The following is an 18,668-nucleotide window of genomic DNA, read 5'->3' on the forward strand; positions in this document are numbered from 1 at the left end:
TCGGCACTGGGGCACACTAGGTTAATGCTGTGCCTGTGCCATCGGCATCCCATATGGCCACCGGTTCTAGTCCCGGCTGCTCCTCTTCCCATCCAGCTCTCTGCTATGGCCTGGGAAAGCAGTAGAAGATGGCCCAAGTCCTTGGGCCCCTGCACCCGCGTAGGAGACCCTGAAGAAGCTCCTGGCTTCTGGCTTCGGTTGTGGCCATTTTGGGAGTGAACCAGCGGATGGAAGACCTCTCTCTCTGTCCCTCCCTCTCACTCTCTGCAACTCTGCCTCTTAAATAAATAAACAGAAACGAGCTGAGTGTGTGGAATGTCTCTGCTGTACCAATGACAGCCTTTTCCAACCTCTCTGGTCTCAATTTTCACATCCAAGTAGTTCAGTAATGATGATGTCCAGGATTTCTGATACAGGACATTGGGGGTAGGGATGGAAGAAGGCGGGCTAGGAGTTGCTAATCGCTGAACCCACTTGCTAAGTACCTGGGTAGTCACTATTCAGTTTTGCTGGAAGTTTTTCATAATAATCCACTTTTTCAGATAAGGAGTAGGGGAAATAATAGTCCCTTCCTCTTTCAAAGAAGCTGTGACAATGACAGTCACAGCCGCGCCGGCACGTTTAAGTCAGGCACTTCTGGGCAGCAGGGCACCCAGGACGGGCCTGGTCCGCTCCTGGGCGCGCGTCCGCAGGCCAATGGCAGCCAGCTGCCTGCAAGTAAGGGAATCCCTGGTCTCTGGGCGAACTCCGCCCCTTTCTCCCCGCCCTCGAAGCCCCGCCCTCCGAGGAAGCGCCGGGCCGGGGCCCAGCAGGTGTGGGGTTAAGGGAGCCCGTTTGGGGCCCCAGGAGCAGCAGCAACTGCAAGAGCGGCGGCTGTGGCGGGCCTGGCCCGGGGCCAGCTGGCGGGGAGCCCCAGGAGGGAGGAGGGGGGAGGAAGAGGGGAAGGAGGAGGAGGAGGAGGAGGAGAGGAGCAGTCAGCAGGCCCGAGGAGGCAGGACTTCCTGGTGTGGGGGTTGTCAACAGCCCCGAAAGAGAAAGACGGACGGAGACTGAGAGCAGCCGCGGAGCGGAGACAGGTCCAGCGGGACCACGCGGGAGGAGGTGTGCGAGACCCGCTCGCCGGGACCACCGAGGCCGGCTGCCGCCTGGAGCCGCGGGGGGCTGCGCCGCGCCCTCCCACAGCTATCGGGAGACCTCTGGGGCTTCGGAGGCGGCTCCTGGGCTCCGCCGAGGGGGAGCAGACTCCTTTTCTGGAGCGAAAACTTTCCACGGAGATGCCTCGCAGGGGGAGGTGCGGCCCCCGAACAGGACTGGGCAGCCCCTGACCGCCGCCTGCGTGCCCCGCGCCGCCCCGGGGCCAGGAGGCCCCCGGGAAAAGACAGCCCAACACCTTGGGCGCCGGGACCCCCACGGTCAGCTCGGTGGCCGAGACCGAGAGGTAAGGCCCCCGGACTGGGCGTGGCGCGGCGCTTGGGGCGCGGGCAGGGCCTGCCCCTGGGATGTGGGAACCGGGGTGCGGGGTGCCTGGAGGAGGCCCAGCAGAGTCCGCCAAGCGGCCTGGAGGTGCCGCCTCACCCTGGCTCACCCAGGACCTGGAGCCGGTGCGCTCAGGACAAACTGGGTCCCCCCGAGTTTGAATCCCAGGCCAGAAATGCCCAAGTCTGTGTGCCCTCTCCCGTCCTGTGCACCCACGCTCTGCTCCCTGGCCTCCCCTGCCTGTCTCTTTGTCTCTGGGTCTCTGGCGATTTCCCCTTCCTCTCCAATTCTGCTCCCCAGAGAGGAAGCCCCGGAGGTGGCCTGCCCACTGCTTTCTCACACACACGCGCGCACTCTCTCTCTTTCCAGTTTGCAAACTCAGCTCTGGAGTTCGGCAGCGGCGACAGCAGCAGGAAAAACCTGCCCCTGCTCCCCACTCCCGCCACCTCCCCTACCCTGTTCTGTCATCAGCCGGGCACCCCCAGTTCCCACAAGGCCCTTTGGCCATGTCGGACCCAGATGTTCCCAGGGGCCCTGATGCCCCCGCAATGTGGCCCCCCTGTTCTAGGGGTGCCTGAGCCCCTTCAAAGAGCCCCAGTCCCCCAACCTCAGCCCAGTCCTGAGTCCCGGGGACCATGAGTGGAGGCAAGAAGAAGAGTAGTTTCCAGATCACCAGCGTCACCACGGACTACGAGGGCCCAGGGAGCCCCGGCGGCTCCGATCCCCCTGCCCCACCGGCCCCTGCCGGGCCCCCGCCCCGCCTCCCCAACGGGGAGCCCAACCCCGACCCAGGGGGCAAGGGCACCCCCCGGAATGGCTCCCCACCGCCTGGGGCCCCTGCCTCCCGCTTCCGGGTGGTGAAGCTGCCCCACGGCTTGGGAGAGCCTTATCGCCGAGGTCGTTGGACGTGTGTGGATGTTTACGAGCGAGACCTGGAGCCCCCCAGCTTCGGCCGGCTCCTGGAGGGGATCCGGGGAGCCTCGGGGGGCACCGGGGGTCGATCTCTGGATTCCAGGTTGGAGCTGGCCAGCTTGGGCCTGGGCGCCCCTATCCCACAGCCAGGCCTGTCTCAGGGCCCCACCTCCTGGCTGCGTCCGCCCCCCAGCTCCCCTGGACCTCAGGCCCGCTCCCTCACCGGCGGGCTGGGCCAGCTGTCGGTGCCCGGCAAGGCCAAGGTGGAGACGCCCCTCCTGTCGGCCTCCCCACCCCAGCAGCGCCTCCCAGAGCCTGGGACTGGGGATAGCGCCAGCACATCCCTGGCTCCCGTGCCCCTGCCCCCCCTAAGGGTGGAAGTGGAGGCTGGGGGCCCGGCGGCAGGGACCCCTCCAGCGTCCCGAAGGAAAGATGGAGCCGTGCGACTGAGGATGGAGTTGGTTGCTCCAGAGGAGACTGGACAGGTAAGAGCCGGGTTCCAGGTTGGGGGAGACTCCTGAGGGCCCTGCTCAGACATCTTGGTCTGAGCCTCACCGCCATGCTCCCCTCCCCCGCCACTGTCATCTGTCTCATCCGTGTGTCACACTTTGCCTTCCTTTGCTTTCTCCCTGGGGCTCCTCTTCCCTGCAAGCTACACCTTCTTTCTCTGTGGCTTTTAATTTGTTGCCTTTGGCCCTTGCCCTGTCTCCATATAGCCTTTAGCTACAATGGCCTGCTCACTTGGGCCACCACCTTCTGAAGTCTTGGGGTCTCACTCCCTCTGGCTCCAGGTAATGAGGGTGGAGGCCCTGGGCTGGGTGACTCGGCCCCTGGTCGAGGAGTTGCCAGGGTTTGGGGGGGTCGGGGGGCAAAACGTAGGATTTCTGCTCTTAACCTCTCCACGCAGCTCCATCCTAAACGCGGGGGTCTTCTCTCTGCCAGCGCCCAGCCCAGGCCCATCTGCAGCCTTGCTGCGAGCCATGTCTCTCCGAGGCACTGAGGAGCTGGGTGGATGGGGCACAGGATGGGATGGGGGGTTCGCCTCACCCCCAGGGGGGTCTGTCTTGGTCCCTGCCTCTGTCCCCTCTGGGGTTGATAACAAGGGTGGCCACCATGGCGTGGGAGAGAGGCGGGAAGCAGCAGAGGAGGAGTTAAGTCCTTTGCGTTCTGCTTCCTGTCTCCAAAAGAGGAACAAGTCTGGGCTGGGGGCAGGATGCCTGGGTCCCTGGGGTGGGGGTGGGCAGCCAGGAATGTGGGGTTGGATGCCTCTCTTCTGCAGGAGAAAATAACACCTTGGACTGCGGGGTGAGGGGGAAGGCCTGGAGGGTGAGGATGAGAATGTTTCCCCCTTCCTGGCCTTGGGCACAAACCACAGTATAAAAATAACCTGAGACTGGATGTCTGGGTCCTGTCAGGACCGGTCAGGACTGGCTCCCCCACCCCCTCCTGGCCTCAAGCTCATGGCTCTCATGACCCCCCCCCCCCTTGCTTGAGCCTTTCCTTCAGTTTGGACCCCAGAGAGAAGATGCTGCTCCCGCACCCCCGTCCTCGTCCCCAGTCTCTTGGAACAAATGCAAGCCCCCTCTGCCCTCCCTCTCCATCTGTAAGCTCTGCCTGTGCTTCCCTGGGGTCCGTGGACCCTGCCCCTGGTGCCACAGTGCCCTCTACCCTCTTCCTTCCGCCATGGCCTGATCACTTCCTGTGTGCAGGCGTCTGAGTCCCCATTTCTTTTCCATCTGCAGCCTCCCCCCCCCCCCCCCGCTTCAGCCTCAGCTGCCTCCCACAGAGGCTGGAGGTGGGGGTGGGGGAGGCAAGGGGGCACCACCTGGGCCCCCTTCCTCTGCTCTGTCCCTCTAAGCAGCCTGAACTCTCTGTTCTTGGCTCTTCCAAGAAACTGGGGCCTCCCGGGGCCTCACAGAGGCGTCTTGTCTTGTTCCTCTCACCCCCGCCCTATTGCAGCCGCCCCCAGCGCCTGTTGGGCTGTGTGGGTCCACGCCCAGGCTCCGCCTCCCCCCTCATCTGCACACCCCTACCTCCCCACCCCAGCCCAAGCAGGGCAGAGAGCGGACACAGAGCTTCACCTGGTGGGGCCCAAGGAGTCCCAGAGGAGAGGCTCCAGTGGGGGCTGGAGGGCTGCTCTCTGAGGATCCATTCATTCTACAAATAGCGCTGAGCAAACTCGTCTTCTCGCAGGGGCGACACAATAAATACTTTAATTTCAGATAATGTTAGGTGCTATTAAAAAAAAAAAAAAGTAAAACAGTTCTATGCACTGTGAGTGATGGGGAGATGCTGCTCCAGGGAGGCGACATGTGGGTGGCTCTCTGCAGACAGGTGACAGAGAGCAGCTGCTTTGTGGGTAGCCTCTGAGTGGCGGGCCTGGCTCGGGGGAACAGGGCTGCTAAGATGTAGACCAGAGCCCCTCTCTGATCGTCTGGGAGCCCCTCACCCCAGTCCTCAGGGTGATGGCCTTCTCCTTGCCCAAGGTCTTTCCCAGGGCTGGAGGAGGGAAGGGCTTTTGGGTCCTTGGAAGAGAGGGGCAGGAGGTGGGAAGGGAGGAAGACCACGGTGCCAGTTCTGAGGCGACTGGCTCCTTTCTCTCTCTCAATGTGATGGCTCCCACCTCTCTGCCTCCAGGTGCCCCCACTCGACTCTCGCCCCAGCTCCCCGGCCCTCTACTTCTTCCCCGATGCCAGTCTGGTTCACAAGTCTCCAGACCCCTTCGGAGCCGCAGCAGCCCAGAGCCTCAGCCTGGCCCGCTCCATGTTGGCCATCAGTGGGCACCTGGACAGCGATGACGATAGGTAGGTGGGCTCCCCACCAGCACCTGGGACGGCTGCGTGACGCTACCCGAGTTGGAGGGGACCTGTTAAGTAGAGTCCTAGCCTGGGCACAACCGCTATGCAAACTTGATCTGGGACCCACTCCCTCCTGGTGGAGAGGGCTGGGTGGGACTCCCTGGCTCAGGACTGTCAAGTCAGACTTTTTTAGAATCTGAAGGGACTCATTGTTGTCACATTCCAGAGCTCTTGCAGATTTAGAGACCATCTGGCCAACCCAGGGAGCCCACTGGCAAACGTGCCCCAGTCCCAGCTCCCTCTGCCCTACCAACGAGGGGAATGGGACCCCTTCGAGTCCTTCCATGACGCGAGATCCTTGTAGTCTATCCCGACTGCTTCAGGATCCTTGGACTCTGAGGATAGCCTTGCCCTGCTCTGCCCCGAGGGGCTGTGGCCAGAAGACAGGGCTGGGAACAGCATGGGGGCTGAGCCCTCTGTCTTGGCAAAGTGGCGCCCTGGGCAGCTGCGTCTGGGAGCAGCCACAGCACAGGCTGGCAGAACTTGCTGGGCTGTGCCCTTCAGGGGAGGGTGCCAGGGTGGGCAAAACTTCCTGTTTCGAGGGCTGGGTTTCAGCACACATGGAACAAAATCGCGAGTCAGATAACCAGGCTGCTGGCTTCTGGCTGTGGGCTGATAGGAGCCCTGGAGGAGGGCTAAAGGAGCCGCCACTTTTATTTTGGAGGGAGGAGTGGGACTTCCTGTTGGAGGCCCTGGAGGGGAGGGACTTCCTGTCTGGAAGGAAATGAGGGGTGGGACTTCAGCAGTGGGTGAGTGGGTGCTGGGGGGATCTGTTCCAGATGGGAGTCACCCCTTCCTGTCCTCCCTGAAGGTGGCAACCCCACCCACCCACCCAGAATCCGGGCCTGGGGGCCCACTGAAGGAAAGGGGCCAGAGGCACTGGGGGAGTGGAGACCACAGAGGAAAGAGAGAGGGTAGCCAGGGGCCGGGGGCATGGAGGGCCGGGGGCTGTGTCTGGCCGGGCGGGCAGGGTGACTTCAGTGTGCCTGCTGGCGGCTGGCTCTGGGGAATGTGAGGTGTGAGGTCGGCCAGGGCCTGGCCAGCAGTCACCTGCCCCCCTGGCTGCTATTCCCAGCGCTTCCCGTCCCCTCCCCCTTCCCATTTGGGAGGTTCCCTGGCACCAGGGCCCTCCCCCGCCCCTGTCATAGCTTTCTCAGAGAGCTCTGGCTCCAGCGCCTCCTCAGCTCTGTTCTTTTGGCTCATCGTCCCCTCCCTCCGTCCCACCCCCAGTCTGACCGGTCAGGCTCCCAGCCTCCACTTTACCCTGCTGGCTCCAAGAAGATTCTGGGGCTCTGGCCCCGGGCCCGGCCCCTCTGTGCCCCACCCCGCTGGGCCAGCGGGTTTGGGCTGGGCCACCCCCTGCTGCCCAGGAATGGGGTGTGTAGACCCCACCTCACCCAGCTGGTGTGTGGGGAGCTGGCAGAACTGGGGCCAAGTGGCAGGGACCTCCCTTTGGAGAGGGAGAGTAGGCTGGGTGTGAAGTATCTGGATCCCAGATGGTGAACCGGGGATGCCTCCTCACCAACTCCTGAATCTGGGACCGGGAAGACCAAGGGTGCCCGGTGGATTTGGGTGGCTCCTGTGCTCCTGGGCTGGGAGATCCTTTGTGTCCCCAACAGGCTGGGGGCTTCAGGCATCATAGGGAATGGATCTCGAGGACTTGGGAATGAAAAGCTACATTTATTCATCCAGTGGCTCCTTTGGGTCCCAGGCTACCTCTTCCCTCATGCAGTCCAAAGCAATCCCAAGATCTGCCCTTTCGTTGAGATTCAGAGGAGAAGTGCCTGGACTGCAGTCAGAGCCTGGGTGACCCAAGGCCGGCCTCTGTCCACTCCTAATGACACGCCTGGGTCCCAAGAGATGGGAGGCGGTAGTGGGCTCTAGGCTGCCCTTTCTCTCTAGGGCAGAGGCAAGAACAGCTCTCCCAAGTGGGGCAGGGAGCCAGCCCCCTCCCTCTCCCCTCCCAGGCCTAGCCCCGCCCCTGAAGGCACCATAGATCCGGGAGGGAGTGTGGACAGGGCAGCCAGATGCCATTTCGTTGGCCTCCGGCCCAGCCCCTGGGGACTCCTAGCACATCTCAAGAGCGAGCGAGTGAGCAGGGCTGGCCCCGTCCCCAGGATCCTGTCCACCTCTCCCAGATGTGCTGTGTCTGTGGACTCTCACATTGAGGCTGTTCTATTTGACCTTCAAAGAGGACGAACAGTCTCTAGAGCCATCCTCACTCCAGAACCTAAGAGTCCTGCAGAGCCCGAGGCCCCAGCTGTGCACATCACACTCTGCAGAGCTCCAGGGGGGCTGCCACTCGCACCCTGGATGCTTGGAGTCGTGACGATGTTCCAGAAGGTGGCAACAGGCACCCCGAAAAAGGGGGCGTTTCTGTTCTCTTTCACACCGAGTTGCCCTTGGGCTTGTAAGGGCCGCTCAGCATCCTGCCCCCTGCCTCTGTGCAGGAATCCCAGCACAGTGCCCCCCCCCCCCAGCCCTGGACTCGGGGCTTCTCAAAGGGTGGGGTGGGGGCATCTTGGGTTGCCCCTTGCCATGTTCACGTTAGAACTCTGGCGTGCATGAGTGTGCCGTTCAGCCGTGTGGCTCTGGACAAACAGGAGACAGCCATCTTTCAGCCAACAAATGTTTACTGTTGTCTTCTTTTATTTCTGGCAAGAATGAATAACTCACTTGGCATCTTTATGCAAGAGTCCGCCAAGCAGGGCCAGAGTTCCTATTCCCATGCATATCTGATCGCTCCTCGGTCTGTCTGTGTCTGTGTCCGTGTCCGTGTGTCCTGGAGTGGGGGGAGGGGGAGGCTGGGTTTCCTACAGTGGCCCATTCTCCACCCCAGCGTTGCCCTGTCGAAAACTGCTTTGACTCCCCAGCTGGCTGGCCCACCCGTCGCCCGGCCTCCCCACCCGTGGAGTCCCCGATGTCCTTCCCCCACGCCACCATATCCTGCTCTCTCGGGCCTGTTCACCGATTCACCTGTCAGCGCCTTCTGCACCCAGAGCTTGGACAGGAAATGGAAAATTCCCAGCTCCCTCATGCTCCCTTCCTGGCCGCCAGGCTTCATGCAAGGGTCACCTTGAACTGAGTGCTGATGCCCTCACTGGGAAGCAAGTTGGACAGCCAGGAGGGAGGGCTTACAAGGGAGCGCCAGGCCTTGGGCTTTGTTTGCAGGATGGTGGGGCTCCTTTGCTGAGAGGGGCTTAGCTGGAGGACAGGACTTGGGTCTGGTGATCCTGCAGCACAGGGGACAAAGGTGGAGGCTGGCCAGGGGCAGAGGCAGAAGCTGGATGGGAGTGGACCATGACTCACAGGATGAGGCAGGGGCCTGGGGCCTGGGTGCTGGGAGAAGGGAGCCTTGGAGGCTGGGACTCGGTGCAAAAGCTAGAGGGAGGGGCCAGAGGGAGAACCAGGTTCTGGGACCCAGAGCTCCCTGTCCTGCGTCCAGCTGGGAGCCTGGTCCTGGGGGTGGTTGAGCCAGGCATGCGTCGACCTCTGGTGGCCATTCAGCAAACTGCAGTGAGACCTGCTCTCCCTGCCATGCCGGTCCTCTCTCTCCTAAGAGCCCCTGCTCCTCTTCCCTGTGTCCCAGCCTGCCCTTCCCACCTCTCTCAAGCCCTTGCTCCCTCCAAGACCCCAGACCCAGGTTCCAGATCCATAGGCCTTATGTGTCTTATGAGGGCTCTGGCCATGTAGGTTTCCAAAGCCATGATAGCCTGTCCCGTTACTATCTGTCAGTGTGGGAGATGGGGGAGCCTCTTACCCAGCCCCCTGGGATCACCCAAGATGCAGGAGCAAGGCGTCCACTATGCTGTGGAGACCCCAACGATCAGAACCTCCCCATCCCCAACCATGTCCATCCCCTTTCCCGAGGCCTTGAGGGAGTTCAATGTTGGCCCAGTGGGGGCTGGGTGGGGTCAGAGACGGGATGAGGTCTCCCAGGACCAGGCTTTTCCTCACCCTCCCCAATCCGGGCTTCTTGTGTCACGGCCCCTCCCCCACCTTGCCTCCAGCTGCCTTCCCACTGCCGCCCCCTCCCCTCCACTCTGGGATTGGTGCCAGGGTGAGAAGGGGACACTGGCACTGACGGCGTCTGGGAATTCCCGCCCACTGTGGAGCCATGGGAGGGGGTCCCCGTGTCCCTGAGGAGCCAATCACAGACAGCCCTTGTCCTGGGGGGCGGTGTATATCTCTCAGGCCAGCACCCCCAGGCACTGTCTCCTCTCTGCCTGCCTGACACCAGCCAGACCCCGCTCTGCCCGGGGGGCTCTGAGCCCCCCAGGCGCTCCCCGTGATACTGCCTTCTCCCTCTGGGGGGGGCCCTGAAGACCCTTCCCCTTCAGGGATGGCCCAGCCAGGGGTGTCTGTCAAGTCCCTGGTGTCCTCTTATGAGACCCGAGTGGTGGGGACAGCTCCGGGGCCACCCCGAAAAAGGGGCTGTGTCTCCTCCCCCTGCTCCCCTCGGGGAGCATCCCCCATCCGAGGGGCGCCTGCACCCCCTCCCCACCGGGGCCTGGGGGGACCTGGGCAGCGGCCCCCGCCCCGCCGGGGGATGGACAAAACACTCCTCTCCCTGATTCTCTACTGTCACAGGTACAGGATCGGGTGGGCAGGGGGCTGTCAGCAGCCCGGGCTTGCGGGAGGGCCACAGCCCGCTGCACCTGGGCGGTGTACACACCGGGCTCTGGCTGCTCACCTCTCCCCTCCCTGTGTCTTTCCAGTGGCTCCGGCAGCCTGGTTGGCATTGACAACAAGATCGAACAAGCCATGGTAAGAGAAGCCCCCGGTGCCCTGCAGCCGTCCTCTGGCTGCCGCTGCGGCCCCCAGTACTCCCGACTCTGACTCCTGCCGGGCTCCCTGCTTCCTTGCACCCGCCTGCCCCCTGCTGCACCTTCCCTGGGGCCCAGGGGAGTCTGTCGGGGCAGATCTGCGAGGCGCAGAGCAGGGGGTGAGGGTGGGCTGGCCCGGCCGCCCTGACGCTTCCCCTGTGCCTGGTCCCCAGGACTTGGTGAAGTCCCACCTCATGTTTGCGGTCCGGGAGGAAGTGGAGGTGCTGAAGGAGCAGATCCGGGACCTGGCAGAGCGGAACGCGGCGCTGGAGCAGGAGAACGGACTGCTGCGGGCCCTGGCCAGCCCGGAGCAGCTGGCCCAGCTGCCCTCCTCGGGGCTCCCGCGGCTTGGGCCCCCCGCACCCAATGGGCCCTCCCTTTGAGCCTCCCCCTTCCCTCACAATGTGCCTTTGGGGGTTGCCTGGGCAGCTGGGCATTGCGCCAGCTGCTTGCCCCTTCTTCCTATGCAGCTTTAATGCCCCCAGCCCCCTGGGCATGGGAGTTCAAGGCTCAGTATTGGCCTGTCCCCCCTACACCCCATCTCCACCCCCACCCCCAGTCCCCAGGCCTTGGTGGAGGAGGGCGGGCTTTTGGACAGGATGTTAGATGGAGCCTCCTCCACCGGGGTTCCCAGCCCACCCCCACCCCCCGGGCATCAGTGTTCGGGGACCCCCAGCAGTAGGTAACTTGGGCGAGTTGGAGACTCCCTGGCTGACACCCAACCCCTACTTTGTGCCCTTAAAGTGCCCCCTCCCCTGTGCCCAGGGGAGGGGGTATGGACAGTATCTGGAAGTTCTGGGATTCAGGTTGTTATTAAAATAATAATTATAATTAAAAAAAATCTGAAGAAACTTGAATTTGCAGGAGGTTGGTATCTCGTTGCTTATCTGGGGGATGGGTCGGGAGGGGGCTGCACCTGCGGTTTGAATGCCCCACCCAAGACCCTGTCCAGACAGGGGAGGTTTAATGTGATGGAGACGCAGGGCTAAGGGTCCTGGGAAGGGGCAGGCAGGCGAGGCTGGGGGAGGGGGCAGCTGCCCACGTGCTGGGGGGGAGGGGAACAATGAGGCCTTTGGCGACAGTGCAGGATCCACCCCTGGCTTCCCAGCGTGTGTCCTCTGCGGGCTGGATCCGGGTGGCTGCTTGGAGGCGGGGCGGGGGACCCTGAATGGGCCCCTTGTCTCAGGGCTGGGTGTGGGCCAGGCTCCCTGGGCACACGTTGCCCTCGCCAGGCCTGGCTGGCCGCCGTGGCTTCCACCCCCAGCTGGCTGAGGACAGGCCCTGTGGGTGAGCAGGCCCCTCCCTGGCAGCCTTGGCTCCTGTCCTAAGTGCAAAAGGCAGCTGGAGAGGAGGACCCCATCTAGTGGGCGAGCAGGAAGCAGCAGCTACAGGCTTGAGGAGCGACAGAGGTCCAGGACCTGCAGGAAGCTTGGACCGGCCTGAATTAGAATCCTCGAAAGGCAGAGTTACAGAGAGAGAGAGACACAGAGAGAGAGAGGGGGGGGGGGGTCTTCCATTGGCTGGTTCACTCCCCAAATGGCGACAATGGCTTGGGCTGCGCCAGGCTGAAGCCAGGTGTTTCATCTGGGTCTCCCACAAGGGTACAAGCACTTGGGCCATCTTGTGCTGCTTCTCCAGGCACATTAGCAGGGAGCTGGATCGGAAGTGAAGCAGCCGGGACTCGAACCGGCGCGCATATGGGAGAGGTAGTCTGGCCCAGCTCCCTAGATTTCTGACCTCAGGCAAGTTCTCTGGCTTCTCTGAGCCTTGGATTCCTCACGGGTAAAACGGCACTGACAACAAGACCCACCTTGAAGGGCCACTGTGACGATTCCGAGACCAGCCATAGGAAAGATCGGTGTCTTCTCCCTGGATCTGGGGGGACACGGCCCAGGGCACCAGGGATTGGCTCCGTGGGCCCCAGAGGGGCCTCGGGGGTTGGGGTCAGGGCTGGGCAGCCCCTCACAATGGGCTGGAACTCTCCCTCCCTCCGCGTTCTCACCCACTTGACTCCTCTCCCTGCCCCGGGGAGGGGAGGAGAGGCCTGGCATGAGTTGCCGGGGGGAACTTTTCCCTCTGGATTTTTTATTTATTTCTTCACTGCTGTGCTTGAAGCCCCTCAGCTCCCCCGAGACCTCTCGGGTGGCAGCCAGGGGCCTGCAGTTGTCCCCCCTCTCCCCCACCCCAATGCTGGTTCTTCCCACGGCTTTGGGCTCGTGGTGTCAGGAAAGATGGCTGTGGTGATGCGATTCTTCAAGTGGGTTAGGCGGGTTTGGAGCAAGATTTCTTGCTGGGTGAGTTGCAGGGACTGTCTGGGCCCCAGGACGTCCTGGGAGGCCAGTGCTGGCATGGACCTCTGGGGGTCACAGTGGCCATCACCGTGTGGCTGGGGAGGGAGGCTGAGGTGCCTGCTGCCCCGGGCCTTTGCTGCTGTCCGTCTGTTAACTGTGGTCTCTGCACTGCCGTCTTCCCTGTGTCTTGGCGCTTAGATTCTCTTCTGGAGACAAAAAAACAAGCCAACTATCCAGGAACCCTCTGCCCCCAAGAAACATGCACTGAAGGATGTGGAGAAAACCCCCAAGGCATTTGAGTCATTCAAGTTGGTCGAGTCCCCCCGAGAGGCTCAGATACCCAAGATGGACGAGTGCCCCACGGTGGCTGAATCCCTCGTGCTGGCCCGTGTACCAGACCGGTCCCAGGAGGAGCTGGGCCGCAAGAGCCGGTCCCTGCTGCGGCTGCCCCGGACGGCCATGCGGTCCATGTCCACGCTCATGTTCTCCGCCCTGCAGACTGGCTGGCAGATGTGCAGCTGGAAGGTGAGCCCACCCCCCACTTCCCCGCACCCCTGCCGGCTCCCCTAGCTCCCGGCACTCATTCCTCGCTCAGTCACTTGTTCAGCAGTCACTTCCTGTGTGCCAGGCACTGAGGATCCCGTGGTGGATGAGGTTTATCCCGTCTTGGGGGTTTGGACAAGTAACAGGCGTAATGGGCTCTGTCTCCTAAAGGCGTGACCCAGCAGGTGGAGACCTCGCGAGTCCAAGAGAGGAAGGGCATCCCGTCCAGACCTGGGGAGCCAAGGGAAGGAGGGTGGCCCGAGGCCAGAAGGAGCTACTTGGTTGGCGGGAAGGGGTTTGTGTGTGTTGCATGGAGGATGTTGATAGGAAGGGGCAGAGACAATGGAAGGAGCAGTCCTTGGACAGAGAGTAGCAGGTGTGTGTGCGGAGCCCAAGGTGTGTGGGCCGCGCTGGAGGGACCCCAGCCACGAAGGGGGCCAGTTCATGCAGGGCAGGGTTGGGGGGGTGGCACCATTGTGGGCTTTCTATTTGACCCTGAGAGCAGTGGGAGCCCTTGAAGACATTTGAGTTGCATGGCATGCTTAGGTTTTGGCTTGGGGAGTTCAGCTGCTCTCCTGCACCAGCTGGCTGGTGGGGTTATCAAACGTCACAGCTACTCTAGTAGTTCTCTATGAAATTAAATATGCGATTATCCTACGGCCCAGCTATTATACCCTTGGGCATTTATCCCGGATAAATGAGATTTCATGTTTATCCCCAAACGGGCCCGTGAATGTTCCTGGCAGTTCTATCTGTAATAGCCAAGATCAACTCAAATGCCCTCCAGTGAATGAATGAATGGGTAGACTGTGGTAGACCCAGACTCCGTGTAGGAGTTGGCTTTGTGTGGCTGTAACAAAGTGCCCCCCGGGGAGGGGGTGCTTTATAAAGAAAAGTGGTTTGTTTAGCTCGAAGTGTTAGAGGCTACACATCCCAGGTTGGGCAGCCCTGTGTGTGTGTCCCCTGGTGAGGGCCTGGAAGTGGACAGCGTCATAATGGTGGCAGTGTGTAAGGAAGAGATTGTGTGAAGGGGCAGGAAACCAAAGGGATCTCCTCTCTCTCTCAAGATTTATTTATTTATCTGAAAGGCAGTGTTACAGAGAAAGAGGGAGACAGAGAGAAAGAGAGATCTTGCATCCACTGGTTCACTCCCCAAATGGCCACAGTGGCCAGGGTTGGGCCAGGCCAAAGCCAGGAGCCAGGAGCTTCTTCCGGGTCTCCCCACATGGGTGCAGGGGCCCAAGCACTTGGGCCATCTTCTACTACTTTCCCTGGCCAGTGAGCTGGATCAGAAGTGGAGCAGCTGGGACTCAAATTGGCACTTATACGGGATGCCAGTGCCACGGGCAGCGGCTTTACCCACTATGCCACAACACTGGCTCCTATACATCATTCTTGACAGGACAAAATTATAGAAATGGAGAAAACATTAGTAGTTGCTGGGGGCTACAGGTGGATGAGGTGAGATTATAAAAGGTCAACACGAGGGGTCTTTGTTTTAATGGAAGTGTTATATATCCTTTTTTAAAAATATGTATTTTATCTATTTGAAAGACAGAGTTACAGAGAGAGAGGTAGAGGCAGAGAGAGAGAGAGATGTCTTCCATCCACTGGTTCACTCTCCAAATGGCCACAACAGCCAGAGCTGAGCTGATCACAAACCAGGAGTTTCTTCTGGGTCTCCCACATGGCCCAAGGACTTGGACCATCCTCCATTGCTTTCCCAGGCCATAGCAGAGAGCTGGATCATAAGTGGAGCAGCCAGGACTTGAACCCACACCCATATGGGATACCGGTGCTGCAGGCTGGGGTTTTAACCCCTGTGCCACAGCACCGGCCCCTATATATCTTTTTTATAAAAAAGACTTATTTATTTATTGGAAAGGCAGAGTGACAGAAAGAGACAGACAGACAGACAAATCTTCCATCCACTGGTTCACTCCCTAAATGCCCGCGACAGCTAGGGTTGGATCAGGCGGAAGCAAGGAGCCAGGAGTTCCATCAGGGTCTTCCACAGGGGTAGGGGCCCAAGCACTTGGGCCATCTTCTGCTGCTTTCCCGGGGTCACTAGCAGAAGGCTAGATGAGAAGTGGAGCAGCCAGGACTTGAACTGACACTCATATGGGATGCTGGCATTGCAGCCAGGGGCATAACCCACAGCACCACAGCACCAGCCCTGAAATATTTTATATTTTGGCTATGGTAGTTGGATACATGAACTTCCATGTGATAAAAATCTTGTGGAATTAAACACACACACAGTAGTGTAATAAAACTGGAAAAATCTGAATAAGATCAGTGTCAATACCCTGAACACAATATTGTCAAGAGTTCTCTTCTTTGTTGTTGTTGAAGATTTCTTTATTTACTTGAAAGACAGAGTTACAGAGAGGAGAGAGAGAGAGAGAGAGAAAGAGAGAGAGAGAGAGAGAGAGAGAGAGAGAGAGAGAGAGAATATCTTCCCTCTGTCCTCCGTTCTCTCCCCAAATGGTTGTGATGACCAGGGCTAGGCCAGGCCAAAGCCAGGAGCCAGGAGCTTCTTCCAGGTCTCCCATGTGGGTTCAGGGGCCCAAGCACTTGGGCCATCTTTGGCTGCTTTCCCAGGCGCATTAGCAGGGAGCTAGATCAGAAGTAGAGCAGCCGGGACTGAAACCGGCGCCCATATGGGATGCCAGCACTGCATCCAGCAGCTTAAACCCGCCGTGGCACAGCGCCAGCTCCTGTCATAGAGTTTTGCAAGATTTTCCTGTCAAGGAAAACAGACACAGGGTACACACAGTTACAGGATTTCTTAAACTGCTAGTGAATCTGCAATTATCTCAAAACAAAACACTTACTTTAAAAAGGGGGAAATGTCGAGATTATTAGCAAATTAACTTATTTTGCTCTTGAATGAAGTCTAAGTGCGTTAATAATGATTTTGAAAAAGCTTCGGGGCCAGCACAGTAGATTAATCCTTCGCCTGTGGTGCCAGCATCCCATATGGGCGCCGGTTCTATTCCCGGCTACTCCTCTTCCAGTCCAGCTCTCTGCTGTGGCCTGGGAAAGCAGTGGAGGATGGCCCAGGTCCTTGGGCCCCTGCACCCATGTGGGAGACTGGGAAGAGGCTCCTGGTTCCTGGTTTCAGATTGGCGCAGCTCCGGCTGTTGTGGTCATTTGGGGAGTGAACTAACGGAGGGACGACCTTTCTCTCTGTCTCTCTCTCACTGTGACTCTAACTCTCAAATAAAATATTTAAAAGAAAAAAAAAAAAGAAAAGCAAAAGCTTCACCTGGCTACCCTGTGAAGGTGACAGGAGGGGCAGGAAGGTCCTGGAAGGTGACGCAGTCCAGGCTGAGCGAGAAGAATGTTCCGGGCCAGGGGGAGAGGCATCGGGTAGAACGAGTTCGTGGATTTGAGTGGCAGTTTGAGTGATGGAGGGAGAGGGAGAAGTCAGGCAGGCTGGAGACCCACACAGGCTGGAGAACGCTGGGGGAAGAGTCAACTCATGGGAGAGGAGGTGGGGACGCGGTGACTCTAAGTAGGATGGCTCCTTGCACGTGTCCGAGAGGGAGCGGGAAATAGAGGCCTGGCGATCCGGAGGGTGCCCTGGGCTGGAGGCAGCAGCTGGGGACACGCTGCCCACCCCGGCCTGTGAAGACACACTCCACACGCACTGGAGAAGTGACCCAAGATGTAGTCCCGGCTTCCTGGGAGCTGCGTTATCAAGGGGAGTCCTCAGAGAGTGTGCGGAATGTGGTATGATGCGGCGAGCGCCAGAGTAGAGAGATGAGGAGCACCCGATGCGGTCTGGGGAGGCTTCCTGGAGGAGGTGGCGTCAGAGGAGGTAGAAGTCCACACCCCTTTTGCTGTTGGTCTGCAGGCTCTTGACCCGTGTGCACACCTGCTCTTTCTTTTCTAGTCGTCTGTGAGTTCCACCTCCGTCGTCTCCCAGATGAAGAAGCCGTCCCCCTTGGAGTCGCCGGAGGCGGAGATGCTACGGGAAGTGTACCTGGTGCTGTGGGTCATCCGCAAACAGCTGCGGCAGCTGGCCCACAGGCAGGAGAGGCGGCGCCGGCGCCACGCCCGGCCTCACTCTACTCCCCAGCCTGACGAAGTGCAGGGCCTGAAGCAGGACGCCCGAAGTCCCCTCTAGGGGGCAACCCCAAAGCCTCAGAACGCCCCCACCTCACTCTTAGGTAAGGTGGACAGCAGGGGTCAGGGCAGCAGGCCAGAAGTTGTGGGTGAGGGGACGTTGGCATCCTGTCCCCGCTCATCGGAAGCCCAAGCTCAGGCCTGGGTCCCACATACTCCCCTTCGTTCCATTTATTCCACTTGTAAAAAAAAATTAACCAAATATTGGAAAATAAAGAATCAGATATTTCTGACTAGGTGTGCAATGTGTTTGTGGGTGGCTGGAGGCATGAGGGGGAGCCTGGGTGGGCCAGGGAGGAGGGGTACCAGAGATGGGGCCCAAATGTGGGTCTACTTGGGCATCAGCAGGCCTGGCCCTGGGCCCCCTTCTAGGAGCTGAATTGCTCTGGTCAACTCTGCCTGGCCAGTTACGGAGGAACCAGGAGCCATTGACTGTGGACACACATGTACCAAGCAGCCGCCAGCTGCTCTCCCTACCAGTCTCTCAAGGAAGGTGTTTAGGGTGGATTATGGGATTTGTCCATGGTCTACACTGTGGGAGACTCACTCACCCACTGCCCTGTGCCTCTACTGCTCTTGGCTTTGGCCTGGAGGAGCCGCACCTGCCGGGGAGGACACCCTGCCCTGCTGCCTGGGCCCTGCAGAGAGCGCTGTGCAGGGGGCCTGCTGGCCGAAGGGCTTCCACACAGAGAGTGCACCTGCAAGAGGCCAGACTGGGCCAGGCTGGGGAGGCCAACTGGGGGCTGTGGGTTGGTGGAGGGCAATGGTGGGTCCACCCCATCTCCATGCTGGAGACCACAGCAGCCTGCCCTGGAGCCAGGCCACGGAAAGGTGCAGAGGAAAACTGGGGTATTTCACGACACCAACATTAGGGGATTTGAGGGTTCACAGGGCTGGGGGATGGCGTGGGGACGGAGGGCAGGGATGGCAGCAGGGCTGAGCCTTAGGGGGCAGCAGGGGCCCCTGGGAGGGGAAGGGGTGTGCACACGGCCGAGCTGGAGCCCCTCCCAGGAGAGGTTACTTGTGAGTCGCAGGAGGTGAGTTGAGCACAGCCAGGGGTCAGCAGGGCTGGGTGGCTGGAAACATCAGTTCACAAGAAGTCATCGACCCCTGCCCCCACCTCTGCAGCTCTGGAGCTTTTGACCGATTGCTGGGGATCTGGGCAGCGTGTCTGGAGTCTGGGGTGCCCCCTCCCCAGCATTGCTACTCCGCACCGGTCTGCTGCCCACCACACCTCAGTACTTACGGCCTGGGTAACGCCACCTCCCACCTGCTGTGCCTACGGCCGACCCTCGGCGGCTGCCAGGTCCCCTTTGGACCTCATGGTCCAGCACAGTATTTGACTTGACCTATGCACATCTCTCCATGACTTATCACACTGAATACGATGGAAATGATGTGTACGTAGTTGTTATGTTTCAGGAATAATGACAAGGAAAAAAGTCTGCACACATTCAGTACAGACACAATTGTATTTCTTCCAAGTATTGGTTGGGTATATGTATGTGGAACTGGCAGATACACAGGGCTGATTGTCATTTTCTTTCTCTCTCTCTCTCTAAAAGAGTTATTTACGAGAGAGAGAGAGAGAGATCTTCCATCTGTTGTTTTACTCTCCAATTGGGCAC

General features: G+C 60.1%; 1 protein-coding gene across 2 annotated transcripts; it reads left to right on the forward strand.

Moving 5' to 3' along the window:
* Window positions 1–797: 797 nt before the first annotated feature.
* Window positions 798–17,154, forward strand: SPACDR (sperm acrosome developmental regulator). 2 transcript variants are annotated; one of them, XM_062179743.1, is made up of 6 exons: window positions 798–1,438; window positions 1,846–2,873; window positions 5,026–5,192; window positions 9,965–10,013; window positions 12,562–12,888; window positions 16,808–17,154. In XM_062179743.1, exons 2-6 carry the CDS (start codon window positions 2,112–2,114, stop codon window positions 17,039–17,041), a joined length of 1,539 nt encoding a protein of 512 aa, XP_062035727.1. In that variant the 5' UTR covers window positions 798–1,438; window positions 1,846–2,111; the 3' UTR covers window positions 17,042–17,154. The 2 variants fall into 2 exon arrangements, with proteins under 2 accessions (XP_062035727.1, XP_062035726.1); XM_062179742.1 differs by lacking the exons at window positions 12,562–12,888; window positions 16,808–17,154 and adding an exon at window positions 10,246–10,936 and having other exon boundaries at window positions 933–1,438.
* Window positions 17,155–18,668: the final 1,514 nt, after the last annotated feature.

Source organism: Lepus europaeus, chromosome 21, assembly GCF_033115175.1.
Source record: "Lepus europaeus isolate LE1 chromosome 21, mLepTim1.pri, whole genome shotgun sequence".
NCBI lineage: Eukaryota > Metazoa > Chordata > Mammalia > Lagomorpha > Leporidae > Lepus > Lepus europaeus.